This window comes from Epinephelus moara, chromosome 23, assembly GCF_006386435.1.
Source record: "Epinephelus moara isolate mb chromosome 23, YSFRI_EMoa_1.0, whole genome shotgun sequence".
Classification (NCBI taxonomy): domain Eukaryota; kingdom Metazoa; phylum Chordata; class Actinopteri; order Perciformes; family Serranidae; genus Epinephelus; species Epinephelus moara.
This window is the reverse complement of record NC_065528.1, coordinates 28,321,573-28,342,771: the sequence shown is the minus strand read 5'-3', so window position 1 is coordinate 28,342,771 and position 21,199 is coordinate 28,321,573. Positions and strand designations below refer to the sequence as shown.

The window sequence follows — 21,199 nt, the reverse complement described above, 5'->3', positions numbered from 1 at the left end:
TGTCAATCACTCTTTTATAGGGACGTTAACTATTATCCCTTTAGCCATTAACTGACAATAAGAATTTGGACCGATTAATACTATCAGTTAAACAGTTACACATAATATACTGGCGCTGCTGGGGAGATGACTACACGGGAGAGTGTGCTGCTGCCCAGGCTGGAGTTGTACAACATTGCTGACCACAGCAAGAAGAAACTAATGACCCAGAGGCAGAGGTGGACACCTATATGAGAGACAGTGCCCCCCCTCAATAGATACTAATCCTCTTCACTTTTAGAAAGGATCAGCAAACTTTATGTTGATGCCATTACACCCAACAGTCAGTTCAGCATCTGTCTGGTTAGCATGAGCTAACATAGCAGCAACAGCTAACATCCAACAAACTGTCCCAACTAATTTGTGATGATGTCTCCTCTGTCGTTAAAGCCCTTTGTTAGCCCTGTCACCATGTGTGTGCGGGGCGGGTGGACTATATGCCAGTGGTTTCCAACTGGTCCAGTCACAAGGTCCAGATTTCGCCTAAGTCATTAGTTCAAGGTCCACAAAGTATGAGACATTTAGTGTCATACTTGCGTTTGGCCATGTCTTTGAGCTAGTTTGCTGTCTTTGATTGGTAGCTATCCATTGGTCGCTCACTCTACAGCAGGAAACAACACTTCAAAATAAAAGCTCTGTGCCAGAAATTCACCATACTTAAAGATTAAGTGTGTTTGACGTGTTTTAGAGTCACTTCCCATCCACCAGTTGGGAACCACTGCTCTATGCCCCCCATGCAGAGCTCACACTCCTGCAGCAGTAGTGTCATGATTTACAGAGAGAGCAGAGCAAGGAGGCGCTGAGCGATGCATTGCACCACACACACCTCTACAATGAAACAAGAGTGTCGGCTATCAGTCTCAAAAAATATTCTGAATTAGCATCCCTACTTCTTCAATTAATTGTTGAGTGTATGTTATGCTGACATGTCCATTTACAAGCATGATGTCATGCACCTATGTTTTGTCAATTAAAGGTCAATAATAGCTTAAAACTAAATTGGAGGTGCACCTGAATAGATGCATGTCCGGAGAAATTATATATATTAATGGAGGTGCATATTAATGCTTATAGACACTGTATTTTCTCATGAAACACAGAGGAGCTGAGGCACTAAAGCCCTAAAGCACCAACCCATAATACAACACAGTACAAGGCTTTGTTTTCATCACCTTGTGCAGGTCACAGATTGTTTAACTGTCATCACAGGTGACGTACATTCACAGTGAAAACAAACAGTAGTAGAGAGAGTGCGTACAGCTGAGCAGCAGCAGCTGCTGCTGGGCTGTCAGAGCGCTACTTGACCTCCTTTAACCTCTGGGTCATCAGTTAAGGGGTGAGAGGTCGAAGGTCATGCTCCCAGCACAGGTGGCTGAGACATGCGGAAACCAATATGTGAAGCAGTGTCAGAGAAAAACAGAAGAGAGAAGAAACTGCTGTTTTTCACACCTTCATGCACAAAAGATGGAGAAAAAAATCATATAAGCAATAGAGCCATATGTCTTTGTTTCATTCTTACACACTGCGAACAAACCAAGAAAACTTGAACAGAGAAACACAGCAGGAGCACATAGAGAGAGATTTATGATACAGCAGCAGAATAAAGGCCATAACAGCTGAATACTTGGAAGAAGTCGTAGCAGTGAGAGCCCGTCAAAGAGGGCGTAAACACACATTACATATGAGAGCACTGCAGGGAGTCGAGAGCAGCACCACGCTCGGCATGCGCCTCCACACACATCTGCAGAGCAGCTCCCGACACACACTGCTTCAATTAAACATCAATGGACTTCAGGAAGCCCTTTCGTGCTACAGTCAAAGTACGCCTATTAAACACTCAATCATGCACGCACACACACACACTCACAGAGCCTCCCACACCTGGCTGAGCTCTGCTTTCATTCTGCTCAGTCGTATGACTGTATGACTCTCGCATGTTGCGTGACTTGCAGCAGCCAGGACTGAATTTGTTCCAGTAGGAGGGGTAATGATGCACTTAAAACCCTTTCTTTAGAAAAACACGAGTGTGTGACTGTAGCAGAGTTTACCTGTCACACACGGCATGTGTGATGTGATATAATTAGCAATTCATTCATAGAGGAAGACAAAGCTGAGCAGGAAACTCTCCGTCACCCCCCCTCCAGCGTTTCACTGCAGGTGTGTATTCGCCCTCCTCTCCACCTGCATCAACCTGCTCTCTGAGTGATCTGACTGTGTTTGGGTTGAGAGAAATGGTGGGAACTCAACCACGACTTGATACAAATCTAATCATCTAAGGCAACTCTGACGGGGAGTCAAAATGTTGTTACTACGGTCAAATTAATTCAGAGGAATACATCAGTGTGTTGGTTTGAGACAGAGAGGATTTCCTGTATATACCTGACACTGAAACTTAAACAAAATTGGTTGGTGGGTGTATTTCAATAGTTTCAATAGTTCCTACGTGAAACTTCTCACGACAACGTCTGTGGATTATCTTGAGTTAACCAGGTCATGAATTCTGGAAAGAGACAGTTTTTTTTAGTGCTTTGAGCAGTGCCATCTAGTTTGATGCAGGAACACAGTGCAACTTTAACTTGAGCTCAGACACATTTTAAGGACTGATGTATAAGGTAAGAGACAAACCCTGCCCTCCTCACCTCTCCACGGTTGCAGGGATAAGCCTCCGAGTATTTGGAGGTGCAGGTGGCCCCGTCCCGACCCACGCCTGTCTTTCCCTCCTCCATCCCGAAGGCGGCGCTGCAGTTGCTGGCGTAGTACTGCAGCATCTTCCACGTTCTCCCAAAGTCCTGCGACCGCTCCAGCGTCATGGCGGCAGGCCTCGGCGAACGAAACACTACGATGAGATGTGTGAAGTAGAACTCGGCCTCCAGGTCCAGTTGCACCGTCTCAGACTCCACTCCCTCAGCTGACTGCCACCAGGTGTTGGGGTGACGGAAGGAGGAGTCGGACATGGCTCCAGCCAGGTGGGACAGGAGAGGCAGGCCGGCGTTGCATTTGGCGCACTTGGCAGCGTTGCAGGCCAGGTTGGCGTTGGGGTCAGAGTAGGAGCAGTAGAGCTCAGTGCCGTTGTTTCCGCAGACAGTCTGCGTCAGGACACGGCGACCCAGGGCTAAGTTACCCATGCGGGGGTTGCAGGCCCGGCTCTCACAGCGAGGGGCCACACCTGCTCGAAACACCTCCGCCGGCAGACCTGCATGGATGGAGAGAAAACAGAGTTTACATGTGTACCTGGCAAATATGGGCTGTGGTGACATAACACAAGAAGACAAGGGTGAAAACAAATGGGTCAGGTAGGTGTGGTACCTCAGTTTAAAGGGTTAGTTCACCCAAATCACACACCTCTAGTTGTTCTCAATCATGAAGATAGTATTTGTGCACATTTTGAGATTTCTTTCTTTCACCATTATACAATAGAGGGGAATAAAATATAACTTTAACACAGAACTCAGGCACTAAAATAGCGCAAAAACCTGGTAGGATCAAGGACGGATGAAGAGAAAGGTGTGTGGATGCAATACCTACTTGGTTTCTCAAGATTATCCACAGACCTTGTTGTGAGCAGTTTGATGTAGTAAGTATTTCCTATCTACTGACTACACCTGCCAACCAAATTAGCGCGCAGAAGGAAGCGTACATCTACTCATGGACGAAAGACTTGTGATATAACATAAATTGTGTCCTCTTTGACTGAGCTGTAATGTTAGTTAGCTCAGTGCTGCTAGGTGAGCTAGCAGTAGATGCACACGTCCTTCTGCGTGGTGATACGGTTGACAGGTGTACTTTGGCAGAAAGAAAATAGCAGTTTGATGTACGAACTATTTTCTTTCTTCCAAACTACACCCACCAACTGTATTACCATGCAGAAGGAAGTGTGTGTCAACTGCTATTTGACCTAGCACCACTGAGCTAGCTAATGTCAACACCATTAATGCTTAGCCTACATCTCCCTCTGTCACAAGCTTCTCGTCCATGAGTAGATGTACACTTCCTTCTGCGCGGTGATACGGTTGGTGGCTCCAGTTCTGTGCTCAAACTGCCAAAAAAAATACATTTGAAAAACTCAACAGCAATGTCTCTTTCCAAAAAACCCGCATATGAGAGGCTTGTGCTGGCAACAGCGCAAGATAGAAACATTAATAGTGCTTTTTCTCAGCAGACATTTTGACTTGTCATAGTCGGAGAAGCACAGGTGTATTTATTAATATTAATGATGGCTGCATTACACTTAAAATGTCTGCTGTGAAAAAGGTCTTTGGCATTCTCTTCAGCTGCGCTCTAGCATTAGTTAGCTCAGAGGTGCTAGGTGAGCTAGCAGTAGATGCACGCTTCCTTCTGTACAGTGATACGGTTGGCTATTCAAAGACCCATTAACTTCAGGATGAGGGAACCAGGAGTGTTCTGAAAGCTACCTCATTTAGGGCTCATTATCACAGTTTACGTCTTGCGCTGTCACAAGCTACTCGTCCATGAGTAGATGCACGCTTCCTTCTGTGTGGTGATACAATTGGTGGGTGTAGTTCAGTAGAAAGAAAATAGTTCCTACATGAAACTGCTCACAACAAGGTCTGTGGATTATCTTGAGTAACCAGGTCATGATTTCTGGAAAGAGACATTGATGTTGAGTTTTTCAAATGTATTTTTGGCACTTTGAGCGCCACAAGCTGAGTGCCATCTAGTTCCATTATACTGGAGAGAAGGCAGCTGAGTGCCATCTAGTTCCATTATACTGGAGAGAAGGCAGACATCTCTACGGTCGATATCTCCAACACTCTGCAACTGATAAACAGCACTACAGGTGAGAAGAAAAATATGTATTTTTGATTTTGGGGGTGATCTGTCCCTTTAAGTAACAGGAATGTCTCCTTGGTCACCATTAAGTGCCCCTAGAAATGTGAAACTTCCTAAGCAGGTTTAGAGGTTTTGGAGAGTTTAGTGAACAAGCACACCTGAATCTGACTAACACAGTATGTTTAAGAGTGAGTGGGCGAGCTGAGACTAAGAGTGACTCAGTGTGTGTGTGTGTGTGTGTGTGTGTGTGTGTGTGTGTACACAAGTCAAGTGATGTACCACAATCGGAAATCTTATGCAAAAGGGATAATAGAGGCATTGTGCACCTGCCTGCCACAGACTGCAGCCAGCGTGGACTCTTAACACAGATAGAGTTTGGCAGCTCAGGGAGGATGAGCAGCATTCAGACGCCTTCCAGACGCTTCGCACACCCCCTGAGGGCCACAGTGTCATCTTCCAGCCTGGATTTATTATCCAAAACCTGGAGCTCACGTTGTTTTTCATGTCAGCGGCTTCGCAGATAGACTCATATTAAACCTTGGGGCTTGGATTGGTGCAGTTTTGCACTGAGGGACCTTTCCTAGGGGGACGTTCTTTGTTAGATTGGTTCATGCTGAATTACATAACTGTCTGTATATGGGGAGGTCAAGGGGGGGAGGCTTTAAACTGAATAATCATTTGTTTTGTGCTCATTAATAGGATATAAAGTAATGAATACGAGTGAAACATGTTAAAAGAAGCTATATTTAATTCTAAAAGAGCTTGGATATACATAATTTGGAGGCTATAAGATAAATCACAACTATTGTGTTTTTAATACCAAACTTCCATTCAAATCTGTGGCAATTAAAAACAATGAAGTTCAATCACATCCACTACAGTTATTAAACTCCAGTTTCCTTATTGACCTCTATGTCACACGTTATTTGGTTTATGATGTTGAATCATATCCTAACTTTTATTACATGTGGGTTTATGTGTTTATAAATGCTGTGTTGAAACTACTTCAGTGAGACATTAAATTTCCTAAAAATCCAATGGAGTTCTGCACTGCTGAGCAGCACCAGCACATTGTTGCACCAAGTGACAATAACTCTGACAACAGGATGTTTGATGGAAAAATAACCACTTACCTGCGTCTGACAACACGGCCAGGCTGATCACAAGCAAAATCAACATGTCTCCTTATTAAAGGAATAATCCGAAATATGTGAGAAGAGGCAGACAATCCGCAGGAGTTATTCAGACATCAAGTATGCAAAGATCTCATCCACGGTGGCGAAGACAAGTGCGTAGCTTCAGATCCAGTGTGGACTTTCCCTCTCACTCAGCTGCGATCCAATAAGCCGATAATAGGTGGAGAGGAAACAACATGATCCCGGACGGTGCGTGATGTCCCGCTGACAGATGAAGTGATCGGCTCTGCCCGGCTCGTCTGCTGCTGCTGCTGCTGCTGCTGCTCCGGGACCTGCAGCGTGTTTCATTTCCCCACAGTGAGCTCCCGCTGCCCGCTCTGCCCCGCAGATCTGTGTCTGAGGAGCGCACAGAGGCTGTATAGTGACAGCAGCAGCAGCAGCTCCGCCTCTCCTCCTCATTTCTCCTCTCATTTAAAGGAACATTCCAGTTTGTGTGCAGCGCTGGACATGGACAAAGCCCACAACCTCCTGCTCCAACATGGGGGTCCAAGAGGGACCTCCAGAGGGCTTTGTGAGGAGTTCAGGGAGTCCAGCAGGATACTGATTAAAGGTGTTTAATGAGAGGTTAGACTTCCTCCAACATTGCAGACAGACCACAAAACCTCCCTGGCAGTGATAAGAGGCAATACTACATTATAAAAATCTCCACTACAAGTAAAAGTCATGTATTCAAGGGACAGTTCACTACAAATTCAAAATACCAACACAATTCTCACTCCGACCTCGTCACAAATCGACGTTTGGCCATGGATTTTCCACGTCCACATACGACATGAAAGGTACCCTGGGTGTGTTGCTGACATTCTGGGACACCGTGTCAAGTTCTGCCTGTTACTTACATTGTCTTCTTTCAAAATAAGCTTATGTTTTCTCAGGTAATTTAACAATTACATACAGTCTCTTTCAAAATAAAAGCACTACGTCAGTACAACAAAAACTCGTGGTTGGGTTTAGGAAAAAAGAACAGGGTTTGGCTTTAGAATCTTAGGGGACACAAACACCACTCTCTCGGGTGACAGTCGGTGTTTGTTGGACTCGTCCGCCCCACTTGGACTTCCGCCACCTTAACTTTCATCCTTTTCCCACTATGTTTCCCCCTGACGCCACTGGGCACTGTTGAACTATAATGGCAGCAGAATCATATACGCATATCATATCTTGCCGACATTAAAGGACGCCTTTTTTCATTGGTGTCTGACGCCACAAGTCACTGCTCAAGCGCCGGATTTCGACGACTTCAGAGGGAGACTGTGCTCAAAATACATATGTTTCCTCTTGGTGCTATTTATCATGTTGTGTTCACATCAAATGCAATTCAAATTTTCACGTTGCGTTACTTGTGTGAGTTTGAACACTAGAATATTTTGTGTGGACTAACTTTATACACAGGCGTCATACATCCCTGGAGGATCTCAGTGCTGATTGGCTATCGCGGCACAAATTGGTTGCTGAAGTTCAGAATTTTCAACTTACGCAATAAGCAAATGATGCGAAATGGCACTACTTGCTTCATTCATGCCACTTAATTCAAATATTGCATGTAATTTGTGTCGTGTCCATCATGCCGCCTGGTGGGAATTTGCATCTAATCGCATTTTTACATTGACCTTACATGGATTTTACTCATGCGAATTGTTTTGTTTTTTGAACACAACATCAGTCCAGATTGTTTTGGTGTAAGTTGCAGAGTGTAGTTCCTACATGAAACTGCTCACCACAAGGTCTGTGGATTATCTTGAGTAACCGGGTCATGATTTCTGGAAAGAGACATTGTACGTAACAGGTACGTAAGAACTTTCTTTCTACTAAACTATACCCGTCACCGTGCTGAAGGAAGTGCTACTGCTAGCTCACTTAGCACCACTGAGCTAGCTAACATTACAGATCAGTCAAGGGAGGACGCCATTAATGTTTACATCTTGCGCTGTCACAAGCCTCTTGTCCATGAGTTGATGCACACTTCCTTCTGCACAGTGGTACAGTTATTGAGTGTAGTTCAGTAGAAAGAAAATAGCTCCTACATGAAACTGCTCACAACAAGGTCTGTGGATTATCTTGAGTAACCAGGTCTTGATTTCTGGAAAGAGACATTGATGCTGAGTTTTTCAAATGTATTTTTTTGGCACTTTGAGCACCACAAGCTGAGTGCCATCTAGTTCCATTATATTGGAGAGAAGGCAGACATCTCTACAGCTGATATCTCCAACACTCTGTAACTCACACCAAAACTATCTAGACTGATAAACAGCACTACAGGTAAGAGGAGAAATATGTATTTTTGATTTTGGTGTGAACTGTCCCTTTAAATTACATACTTTAATGCTGTTGCTGGACAAAGTGGAGCTAATTTTAACAGTAATACTTTATGAACTGATCAAGTAAAGTACAAACACATTCAAATGGTACTTATTGGAGTAAATGTATTTAGTTACTTTCCACAACTGTAAAAGTATTAGGATTGAAAGTTAAAGTACTCATTATGCAGAATGGCTCTTTAAAGAATGCATTAATGTACTTTAATGTTGGTAGAGGTGGAGTTAATTTTAATTACTTCATATACTGGTGAGTGCTTAATCTATAAATATATGTATCATAATTTATTAATATTTTGCATCAATAATGTGAATCTGCAAAGTAAAGAAAGCTATAAAACAAATGTTACCAGCAAAAGTTCTGCAGAGAAATCCCCCCTGTGAGTGATACATTACATTATTATTAATGATGCATGAATGTGTGAGCAGCATATATAAACATTCGAGTATTTTCCACCTCTATCGTAAAAGCACCAGATGTCCCTGCCATGAGAGCGTGTGGGACCCCCTGTACCGACCACGTGGAGTCTGATGAAAAGCTGATGTGGGGCGTAAATGAGTGCTCATATCCACATTTCTCACTAATTGGCTTTGGATGGAGGGAGCGCACACAAAGTGATGCTGCTGACGCACTTCAGATTACACCCATCGGTTGCTCAGCTGCGGCCTTTGTTGACAACATTGTTGCTGTCCTTAGAAAACCAGTGAAATATGCAAACCCAATAAATGAAAAGCTTTTTAATTCCACTTCTGCTTTCCACATGGCCATCTGCTCCCAACAATGGCTGCTTAACAGCCCATAAACAGGAGACAGAGGCAGGATGAAGACGTTCACGTATGAAACATGAAGCTACCACAGCTTGGATTATGGTCGTGACACACTTCAGTTTGTGTTCCAGCCTGCATGAACAACAGGAGACAGGCCTGTGCAGGCTGCAGTGTGCCCCCCTGTGCTCAGTGATGGTACAAAAAAACTGATGTTGGAAAACTGTTCTTTCCGCTCCGGCCCGTTCGGGTCAAGCTCCACTGAACACAGCATGGCTTTGGCTTCTCTGTCTGCTGTGTAATCGGACCATGACCTGCTTTCTGTGCTTCTGACCCGTGGCCAATAAGCAGTGAGCCAAATGAAACTATCTCACCTGTTCACTTTGTTCTGTCCGTCCAGCTGCAGTCATCGCTCCTGATCTCTTTTTTTTTTTTTTTAGAAATGTTTTTGGGCATTTTTGCCTTTAATGGATAGGATAGCCAAGTATGAAAGGGAGGAGAGAGAGAGAGGGGATGACATGCAGCAAAGGGCCACAGGCTGGACTCGAACAGTGGCAACAGCCTTGTACAAGGGGCGCCTGCTCTATCCACTAGGCCACCGACGCCCTGCTCCTGATCTCTGTGAGGAAGAAAACTCTCAGAGGTTTAAACTCCCTGTTTCCAGTCTTTATGCTAAGCTAAGCTAATCACCTGCTGGCTGTAGCTTCATATAGCAGACAGGCATGAGTGTGGTGTCAGTGGTTTGTGAGTCCAGTGCTTCACACTTCCTGCAGCTCGTCCACTCAACAGGCCCGTTCACTGTTAACTTCTGTCTCCCAGCTCTCCTCTGCAGACTTCAAAGAGCTGGTCACCATCAGACTGGAATGATCCGACTGGCTTCTTCCTTCTAATGATGATACCAACAAGTGAAAGGCTGTGGCAGGAAAAGTTTCACAGATTGTAGAGTTAATAATTTAGACTCACACAGAGCTACAAAGGCTGCCCCCCCCCCCTCAAGCCGGAGTGTGTTGAGAAATGTTTGAATGGTCTCTTTGAGGTTCATTTGTGTCTTTTAAAAGATATTTTGTGTCTCTTTGTGGTTGATTTGTGTCTCTTTGTGGTTGATTTGTGTCTCTCTGTGGTTGATTTGTGTCTCTTTGAGATTGATTTGTGTCTCTCTGTGGTTGATTTGTGTCTGTTTAAGATTGATTTGTGTCTCTTTGAGATTGATTTGTGTCTCTTTGTGGTTGATTTTTGTCTCTTTGTAGATATTTTGTGTCTCTTTGTGGTTGATTTGTGTCTCTCTGTGGTTGATTTGTGTCTCTTTGAGATTGATTTGTGTCTCTCTGTGGTTGATTTGTGTCTCTTTAAGATTGATTTGTGTCTCTTTGAGGTTGATTTGTGTCTCTTTGTAGATACTTTGTGTCTCTTTGAGATTCATTTGTGTCTTTTTAAAGATATTTTGTGTCTCTTTGAGATTGATTTGTGTCTCTTTGTGGTTGATTTTTGTCTCTTTGTAGATATTTTGTGTCTCTTTGTGGTTGATTTGTGTCTCTCTGTGGTTGATTTGTGTCTCTTTGAGATTGATTTGTGTCTCTCTGTGGTTGATTTGTGTCTCTTTAAGATTGATTTGTGTCTCTTTGAGGTTGATTTGTGTCTCTTTGTGGTTGATTTGTGTCTCTCTGTGGTTGATTTGTGTCTCTTTGAGATTGATTTGTGTCTCTCTGTGGTTGATTTGTGTCTCTTTGAGATTGATTTGTGTCTTTTTAAAGATATTTTGTGTCTCTTTGTGGTTGATTTTTGTCTCTTTGAGGTTGATTTGTGTCTCTTTGTGGTTGATTTGTGTCTCTTTGTAGTTGATTTGTGTCTCTTTGTAGTCGTTTTGCACCTCTTGTAATTTTTCCTGTTTTTGTGGCTGATTTGCATCTCTCTCTAGGTATTTTGAGTTTTTTTGTGGATGACCTGTTTCTCTTTGTAGTTACTTTGTTGTTGCATCTCTGTGGTTGATTTGCATTTCTTTGTGGTTCATTTGTGTCTCTTTGTAGTTATTTTTTTTCTCTTTATGGTGTGTTTTGTCTCTTTGTTGTTGTGTGATTGACTTTTAGAAAGTAATAATAGTCACTTCACACAGTGGCTCTGACACTAAAAACCCAACTACGTACCACCCTCAGACTGGGGGCACCAGGGGATCAGACTCCAGGAGGGACTAGTGCCACCCCAGGCCACCCCTCTGGCTCTGCCCCTGTTCTCAACATACACCCACACACACATTGCTATCATGCCACAACTGACACGTTGACTGACTGACGGATTGGTTAATTACATGGAGGGCACCTTGAAAAGCGAGGGAAGAAAAATAGGCTAAATGATGTAAGGACTTCAGTATTTCAAACACGCGCAGAAAGAGCCAGTACACTTCAGGAGGAATTTAGTGAGCGCACCCAGCCCTTCACTGGAGGAAGTCAAATGTTAGTTTTATTCACAGTATCAGGTTGGAACTTGTTGGATGCTTTGGTAACAGTTGAACGCTTCAATGCAGAAAAATGAGTGAAATCTTGAGGCTGTTTGTGCCTGGAGAGAAATAGCTGCCCAGACAGAGAGCCAGCATGACCCAGATATGACAGTCATTTCACTTTTTCAGGTCAGAGTTTATAATTACTGAATAATCTTCTAATGATGGGCAAGTTAAAGTTAAATAGTCCATAGAGCAGGTGTTGCACGTACAGTACAGTTCAGCTCAGGGCAGGTGGAGAGATTGACAGTGACGCTGGATAAACTCCAGAACAACAGAATATGACTTCATTTGCTTTGGATTAACCTCACAGTAATCATATGGCAAATTGAAAAGGAATGTATTTTCAAGCAGAGCACGTAAAGTAATATAAGGTCACTTTGTACTTCTGAGGATCATGGACTCACTTAAGGTTGTTACAGCTAGAAATATTAGGAGTAGTTGATTAATTGATTAGTTAATCGACAGATAAACAATCAGCAACAGCTGATATATGTAAATATATAATATTTTTCTCCTCCACTACATTTAAGAGGGAAATACTGTACTTTTTACTCCACTACATTATGTGACAGCTTTAGTTACTCTATATTTTACATACTACATACACATATTAAGTGCTTATAAATGATGTTTTGTAACAAACCCAACAGTAAATACAAATAGAGCCAAAATGATAAGTTGATTAAACTTTAAGTCCAGTTATTGAATTACCTGGCAACTATTTTAATGATTGTGAAAATACTAAATATTTCGTGGTTCCAGATTCTCAAATGTGAGGATTTGCTGCTTTTTTTTTTTTTTTTTTTTTTTATAAATTATGCAATAATAAGGAATATTTCACCCCCTAAATGACCATTTATGCATAATTTACTCACTACGTTAAATATATGAAGAAACATTTGTTTTTCTTGCATGCCTCTGGTCTCATTTATACAGTCATATGCTCAGTACTTCCCAAACAGACAGCTGAACTTAAAGTTAAACTTATTTTTACTCTCCTCAAAGCCAGACTCCATTGACAAAAATAATGATTTTACTTTTGTGAACATAAGAGCTGCTGGTTGCGTTCCTGTCTCAATTAGTTACTTCATTTGGGTTACTGTTTGACTTCTGTGTTTTAAAGAGCCAGCTGAGATTCAGCAAAGTCACACAGAAACCCAAATTTATTACCCCGCATTTATAAACGCTACATATTTGTCCCTATACAAATAAACATTAAATAATTAAATATTTGGTAGGACAGATAGAGAGTGAAAGGGGCAGCGAGAGAGAAAGATATTTGTAATAAAGTTGAAGTTTGGACTCACTATTTTCTGATTTCTTAGAAACCAAACAATCAATTGATTAAGAAAATAAGTATCAGATAATACTATAATATAAATAATCAATAGTTGCAGTCCTACATAAAATTGTTTTTACAAAAACTTCAACCAACCACAGCAGTACAATGCTGCTTACATATTAATATAGTGAGTGATAATAATGTAATAATGTCATATGTAATAGTTTCACAGGAGATTTTTTTTCTGCATAAATACTTTCTCTCATAATACTTAAAGTACATTTTTAATATACACACACACACACACACACACACACACACACACACACACACGTTGCATGTTGCAGTGTGACCCTCTGACCACCAGGTGGCAGTCAGTGAAAACACAAACACTCCTCTCTGAGGTCAGAGGTTTGTACTTCCTGTTCGGCGGTAAAGCGTGTTCTGCTTTGCGAAGTACAAACGTTTTTGTGACGATTATATAATCGTTTAATTCATTCTCAGACCGCGTTAACTAAACAGAGATGGTGAGTACATTTTATTATTGTTTACCATCCACTAATTAAATGTTTTGTGGGGCTGTTGTCTCTAACACCAAGCTAGGAGAGTAGCCTATTTGCTAGTTAGCATTAGCAGCGTTAGCTTCTCATTCATGACTTCAGGTGAATGAATGAATCCCTCTCTTTTACGCGCACGGGAAGTGTGTAATATTTATTTACGTGAACAGTAACAGTGTAGATTTATTTCTTTTGTAGGCAGCATAAGTTCATTTACAAGTGAAATTAAGTCGCGTTTTGTCTGAGTTGGAGCGATTTATGCGGAGACACAGCGGCACCAAACTCCATTACAAAATCTTGTGATTTAGTGTTAATCTGCAAAAAGTATATTTTAAACTTTGTAGGTTTATTTGTTTATTTTTTTCTTCCTGGATGTGTTGCTTGCCTCGGTTGGATGGGCCGAACGCAGCCTCACTGACTGTGTATCCTCTATAAACATATAGTGCAACAATATGTGTATAATTTAACATGTAGTATTTATATTTTAATTCAGTCAGTAATTTAGACAGGGGCTGGCTGGATTATATGGTTCAGGCTATACCAGCAGTTTCTTTATTAGTAAGGTGTATACGTTATTACAACACATCAGCAACACATGTATATATTAACTTAGTATTTTTTAACTTAAAGTTATCTTGTTTACAGCCATGAATCTAAACTCATCTGCTTCAGAGAGTTGTTTTATGCTCAGAAATGTATTTGAAATAATACATTTTGTGCTGAATTAACTGTTGAATCATCACATCAATTTAGGTCACTAGATGCATGTGTGTGTGTTGATGATATGCTAAACCACAATTATTCTGGCACCCAGTTTATAAATTACTTTTGGCTTAACTGATTGTAACAACAAAATTAATTTAAACATAGATGGACAGTTTAAATAATACTTTGGCAAATGCCTTTCTCTGTAAGTCTTTAAGCTTAAATCTCCAAGCGTCATCTCCCACGTGATGATCACCACAGAGGCTGCAGATCCTCTGGTTTCTGTCTGATTTTAGGAATTCTGGTGTTGTTTCCTCTGATATTACAAATAACTTGTCCGTACTTTTAGTTTTCATGCAACAAGAATAACAAGATACTTTGTAGCAGAATATTGGTCAGTGATGTCACAACATGTATTTATAGTTATCTAATACAGCCAAAGTGTAGCATGGTAAAGTGTGTGTAATAACCTGTCGTATCCTTTCTCTCCACAGAGTTTACCTCTGAACCCAAAACCATTCCTGAACGGCCTGACAGGCAAACCAGTGATGGTGAAGCTGAAGTGGGGTATGGAGTATAAGGGCTACCTGGTGTCTGTGGACGGGTACATGAATATGCAGGTGAGAACAAGTTATTGTAATTATAGTTATAATAGTTATAAGTTATTGTGCAAACAGAAAGCATAAGTAGAAAAAAAATACAAAGCAATATATAAGTACGTAGAATAAGTGAACTGTGCAGAAACAAAGCAACATAACAGGAAAACAGCATAAAAACACAAAAGCAATATAATATATAAACATCAAAATGTAGCAGAATATAATAATGATACAGACACAGTTTCAATACAAGTGTTATTTATCAGCTGGTATATACCCTGACTGCTGTCCTTGCTTGCAAAGAGAGAGTAGTTTACTAAAGTCTTAAAGGAGCTATAATTAAGAAATCTAAAGCAAACAGTCATAAAATCCTCCTAATATGTCACAGAGACTAAGGAATAATGTTCATATAACATACTGATCTCACCGACAACAATAGTACAGCCAGAATATTCGCATTTAAAAAACATTTTTACAGTCTGCAAATCATGTTTATGTTTTGAATTTGTGTTTTGGCCTGTTGCGCCACCCACCGCCGTCTACCAGTCACGCAGTCAGTAGAGTCTCAGCATCAGTTACAGTTACGACTGAGCTACAGCAGCACAGCAAGCAGCATTAGCAGTGTCCCAGTACATAGCATTAGCACTCTCCTCAGCTGTATCCCGGCAGCAGCGTTAGCAGCAGAGAAGCCGCTAGGGTTGGGTCGGTATGAGAAAAAAAAAAACGGTCTGGTTTTTGTAAAAAAAAAAAAAACCCGCATCGGTCTGGTTTTTGTAAAAAAAAAAACCCGCATCAAGTCGGTAATACCAGATTTTCGCCACTTGGGGGCGCAATTGACTCATTTAAAATAAAAAACAACCTTAGGACAACAGTGTGACAGTAACATGTTGTTTCTTTTATTCCTTACAAATAAATTTTGCAGCTTACTCAATCAGTGCAAACAAGGATTGCCTCCTTCGTCTGGCTCAAAGCCAAAGTGTTGCCATGTTGGCGCATTCTTTGATTTCTTTGAGACTGAATTGTCCACCATTATCAACTCCCCGTCACTATTAAACAAACTCCAGGCTACAGTAGAGGCCTCGGCGCATGCGCACTCGCACCCCCTAGCTCAGTCCCCGCCCCACCCCCACCCCCCTCTCTCTCCTGCTCGCTGTGCGCTTGGTGAAGAGGCAGACACAGGTGCTCACAGACTCGGGCGTACTATAAGCGGACAGACTCCGTGTAAAAATGTCCGTGAAAAATCCCCGCGATGTGAAAAATACATGCCGAACAGTCTTTTGTGTGACACTGCGCGCACAGGGCTTGCGGACGTCCACTTTTACTGGGCGGACCTCCACAGAGTCCGCTCCACGCACGTTCCGCCCGAGTATGCGGTCCGGTTGGTCTCAAAAAAAAAAACAACCCAGGTCCAAGACAGAGTACCGAACCGAATTGGTATTACCGAGAACCGACCCAACCCTAGAAGCCACGGCCCTGCCACGGCAGCCACCCATGGGCAAACAAATTAGTCTCCAGCGTGCCGCTGTCCAGCAACCTTGAATCTGTAGGGGAGGAGGGGGCCGACACGACTCACAGCAGTATTTTGAATTTGAGTGCAGTAACTGTTTTGGCCACATTCTTACATACAGCGCCTTTAAGGTAAAATATATTATAGTAATAGGCTGAAGCTTGGTTGATTGCGGTTTGCATTTTTATTCATGTCACATTTTTGTAACATTTTGACTTGTTCCCTCTTTACTTAACCACGCTTGCACACTTTTCTATCTCATGTTAGACCACAAGAATCATCACAAACAAAATGTTGGAGGATTTACGCGTTACAAGCTCCAGAGCTTCCATTTGTCCTTAATGTGAACAGCAACTTTTCACTGTGTCAGTGAACATATTTTTCTTTAACAAGGAAATTATAACAGTGCATTTAAAAAACACTTATAAAAGTACTTTGTACGCCAAGTGCCAAGACGACATATAATGAGGGGACGTACACATGTGCACACAAACATAAATGCAACAAGTGTAAAATGACTGCAATATGATTTTATATTGTAATTCTTTATATGATCATGTCGCATGTACGAAAATGTCACTGTTTATTATGTGGTCAGTTTGATGTAATTGTAGTGATGGTGAAATGATCCAACTCTTGTGCTTGTTTTTTTGTTTTCAACAATATGGTTAATGAGTTTTCCATTTATTTCCTCCACAAACAAGATTCAGTTCAATTACAGATCAATAATCTGCCCCCCAAAACCCTGACACGGTCAAACTTAAGACTGCAGTGCAGCCCTAAGTTTGATCATGTACACCGGAATCACAACAAGTTCTGTTTTGTAAAGAGGCTACAAAGGTTGCCCAGTGTTTCTCAAAAAGTAATGGCTTTTTTCAGACATTATACACAATCTTCTCTGAGGGTAGGTGTGACAAGAGCTCTTAACGCCACAGAGACACACTAGTGGATGGCAATACATCTGTTAGAAGCAATTAGAGCCAGTCTGACAAAGTGAATATTGCCTCTCATGTGACTGGTAAAACTGAGATGTCCCCCAGTAATATCAGTCTCTGGTTGGTTGGGATTTCCACCCCCACAGCTCTTTTAACTCTTGCACTTTTTAAGCTGAAAAGCAAAGTGGAAAGTGTTGCAGTGTTTTTTGCGTTGTCCCTGACCAATAAAAAGTGTTTGCAGTCGTGCCTGCACACTCAGCACATAAAGACATTTGTGTGGGCTGTGAGAGTGTACAGTGAATTTTTTTTTTTCTTGTACGTCATCTCACAGTTGCCAGCATCTTTGTTTTACAGAAAAAGTTGTGCAGAAATCTTTTTGTTCTTTACATAATTTATTGGGATCTTCCCATCCCGAGCTGTACCTCCCAGATCAGTGCGAACACGTATCCAGCCTCGTATTTTTGGGACGTCGTTCTTGTCAAATGGAATTTAATCTACAAATACACTGTTATCAGTAGCCTCTTGACCTTTTTATATTTACATGTTTTCCTGACAGCTGGCAAACACAGAAGAGTATGTGGACGGAGCGTTGGCGGGTCATCTCGGCGAAGTGCTTATCAGGTATGTTGTAAACCGAAAACATCTTCATTCCACAACTAGTTCAGTAGATGCTTCAGTGTTGAGCAGTTAATTTGACATTTACTGCTTTTCATTCTGGTAATTTAAAGTATGATATAATGTTTCTTAGAGACTGCACCAGGAAAGCATCACAGAACAAACAGGTCTAGATACACAGCAGCAGTTTTTGGTTAACTAACACAAAGGCGGAGATCCCTAACTGCCTCGACTGCTGTGTTAATAATTACTGTTGTGTGAAGCAGATGAGCGCTACATCGACCCTCTGTGTGTCTGTCTTTCCCCCACAGCCAGTTGTGACAGTACTATGTTTTAATCCCACAGGTGCAATAATGTTTTGTACATCAGAGGAGTAGAAGAAGAGGAGGAGGACGGAGAGATGAGGGAGTGATGTCGGTGAAGAGGACTCGGCCCTGCTGTGTGATCGTACCTCGTAGTTGAGTTGACGTGTGTTTGTGTTTTCACCATGTGAAACGAATGGACGCCTGCGGTTTTGTTTTGTTTTTTGTTTTTCCAAGCAGTTTTGAAAATGATTTTTTTTTTTTTACTGTATGTGAGGCCAATTTTAAGTTGTGACTTTGTGATACAGACACAATAAAATGATTATTGTACCCTTTCTTAAACCTGATTATCGTGTTTTTTGTACGTAAATTCCTCTTTAAAGAGGGAACTTTGATTTTCAGCAGCCCTTGTGTCATCACAGCGTGGGTCGTACGTGCAAATGAACTACGTTAAATCTTGCCAGATCTCCCTGCTCGTCTCTCAGCTCAAATTTCAGTGACTCAGATAGTACTTGTAGTGCTTCCCATTTCTTCCCTAAAATGTCTTCAGAAACATATCTTAGTGAACTGTTTACCTGTTAAAAGGAAACACGTTTACGTCACCCACTAGCGGGAGTGTTTATTGATCCAGCAGCTCAAATTTCACCGGCTTTAGAGCTGTTGCTTAAACTTCAGATTGGGAGAGAGCCGTCCGTCTTGTCTCTTTCTGAAACTCAGACCAAACTCTGATGACACGTTAAAACTAAGGGACTGTTCGATATTTCCGAGGGGGAGGGAGTGGCACAAAAAAGGGAGACATGTCCAAAAATTTTTTTGTTTCAACTCAGGAGAGGGATATTCGACTTAAGATGGCTGTTTTTTTGATTTTCAAATTTACAACAGTCCTTGAACTCATGATGTGGCATGAACGCTACCATCAGAAAAAAACAACCAAATCTGAGGTTAAAAATTTATTCTACATTTCATTTAAAATATGGCCAAAAATAAACTGTTGGCACAAACTTCGCAGCGTGCATGACATGAGAAAATCCTAGGTTGTTTTTTTGTTCAACTTCAGGATTTTGTCTTCAACTTTCAAACGTCAAAGGATAAGTAAATCTAAAACAGTTAGATAGTTCATGCATTTTCTAAGTCACTCAGGGAGGCATGAGGAAAAATATTTTTAGTTTTGGGGATGGTTAAAAAGACCAAACTGAAGTTACACCTCAGCCACCCTGCTCCTCTCACAAGTAAAGAACAGTCCCTAAGCAGTGCTGATCAAATATGGACCAAGATTCTGTTTCCTTGTCTATTTCTCACCTAAAGTGTTTTCAGAAACATCTCAGTGTATTATTTAACTGCTCTAATATGAGGTCATTTGTTACCAGATAGCCGACATATTTCTTCTTTTTAATTTTTTTTTTTTTTTTAATATATTGAAGATGGTAGAACGAAAGATACAAAACTGAATTTAAAAAAGAAAATGGGAAAGGTCAGGACAAAGCAGTATAAATCCAGAATAATGTATCATAGTTTTTTTCTTGAGGCCTCTTTTTGTGGAGTCATATTGTTGTAGTAGTAGTAGTAGTTTGGAGTCCACCCACCTCCTGTGGATTTGAAATTTCCTCAATAACAAAATTCGTTTCCAACTCGTTTCTTTCAAAACACAAACATGTCTGTAACCTATTAGCCTATTAGTATCATCACCATGAAGCAAAACCCACATTCGTCTCATTGGGGGCAGAGTTACAGCTTGTATCTGACTCCTTATGTTTTTATTTTAACATTTATTCTTGGTAATATCACCATCATCATCTTGAAGGAATACATCACTGTCAGATGTGTAGATTGTCGTTTACTGAGCCTAGCTGGCTGCCATACTGTTTTTGGACGGGAAACTTACTACGTCACGTCCAGCAAGAGCATTTATTAGTCCGATTCAGTGCATTCTGGTAGTTGTGGGTTTTCTCTGGTCACGTTGCACCAATATCAAAAGTATTTGTGTCTTCCTACACAGCCCAGTTTCATGTAAAGTCCATCCTGCAGCAGTGAATATGTCTTTAATTATTACTGGTTAACTGGTTGTGTGTGATGTCTGTGTGAAGCACCGCCTCTCTCTGTGCACTTTAAACTCTTCTCCTCAGGACAAATATTTGCCTGTCCCCAAATTAGTCTGAAGCCAGTGACTCTGAAGTGAAGTGTGTCTGCTGTGGATGAATCAAAATGTCCAGTGGTCACAGGCTCCTGGTGAAGAACGCCAAACAGCTGGTTCTCATCTGCAACAACGGAGAGAAATACAAGATCAAACATGGGATGCAAAATCTTTGTGTGGTTGAAAATGGGAGCGTGGTGATTGGGAGGTAAGTCTTCTACACCACATTGACAGGTATCTGAGATCACTGCACAGCATGTGACGAGCGTGTGGAGTTGCCTTCTGTTCAATTCTGTTTGAGCTACTGAGGAAATGTGACTCAGACAGTGTTGCCTCTCACCTGTGGAGCTGCCCTGCATACCTGCATGCTGGTGCAGGTTGGGGAGGTTTTTTTGTTCAGTAGAAGCCAAAGGGGATGTTAGAATATAAAATAATGCTCATTAGTGCCCCTTAGAGGCTACAGTGAGTCATTACACAGCAGAAACTCACTGGATAGCTAAAATTGTCTGTTCTATTACTATTTTTTGTCCAATAATATCACTTTAAATCAGCATGTCAGGTAAATTTAATCTTATAAATATTAGGCCTTAACACTTATCAAACTGTGTAATAAAATCTCCAAAATCAACGGTACATACAGACACAAAACACAATACACTATTAAAAACGCACAGTTAACAATATAGGTTTTACAGGCTGGTTATTGAGTACGACAGGGAGGATTTGGTTTTGTTTGAATTATAAGTTAATTAGGGTCCGGGCAGCTAAGCTGCCAGGACACTATTGTAATCCTACGTATTCTTCTTCTTCTTCTTCTTTCTTCTTCCGAGGAAATCATACCTCCCATGAGTGAAAACTCACCAAACTTTGCACAAAGGTCCAGTCTCATGCCAGATGTCCTCAGCTGTAAACTCAAGCCAATAGTCCTGATGGTGGCACTACAGCAAGCGTCTAAAGTTCAAAACTTCT

The 21,199-nt window shown here is 41.5% G+C and overlaps 3 protein-coding genes across 3 annotated transcripts in view; 2 read left to right on the top strand and 1 right to left on the bottom strand.

Annotated features, from left to right (window-relative positions):
• ntn4 (netrin 4) overlaps window positions 1-6,357 on the bottom strand; it is a 31,901-nt gene extending 25,544 nt beyond the window's left edge. The window contains exons 1-2 of the mRNA XM_050036834.1: window positions 5,964-6,357; window positions 2,679-3,232 (exon numbers count right to left, since the gene is read on the bottom strand). Coding sequence (XP_049892791.1) covers window positions 2,679-3,232; window positions 5,964-6,009 — 600 coding nt within the window. The 5' untranslated portion in view covers window positions 6,010-6,357. The remainder of the gene's footprint in view (window positions 1-2,678; window positions 3,233-5,963) is intronic.
• A 6,931-nt stretch (window positions 6,358-13,288) lies between these two features.
• Window positions 13,289-18,442, top strand: snrpf (small nuclear ribonucleoprotein polypeptide F). The gene is made up of 4 exons (XM_050036859.1): window positions 13,289-13,406; window positions 14,636-14,761; window positions 17,739-17,803; window positions 18,143-18,442. Exons 1-4 carry the CDS (start codon window positions 13,404-13,406, stop codon window positions 18,207-18,209), a joined length of 261 nt encoding a protein of 86 aa, XP_049892816.1. The 5' UTR covers window positions 13,289-13,403; the 3' UTR covers window positions 18,210-18,442.
• A 1,781-nt stretch (window positions 18,443-20,223) lies between these two features.
• Window positions 20,224-21,199, top strand: part of amdhd1 (amidohydrolase domain containing 1) — an 8,143-nt gene continuing 7,167 nt past the window's right edge. The window contains exon 1 of the mRNA XM_050036845.1: window positions 20,224-20,438. Coding sequence (XP_049892802.1) covers window positions 20,302-20,438 — 137 coding nt within the window. The 5' untranslated portion in view covers window positions 20,224-20,301. The remainder of the gene's footprint in view (window positions 20,439-21,199) is intronic.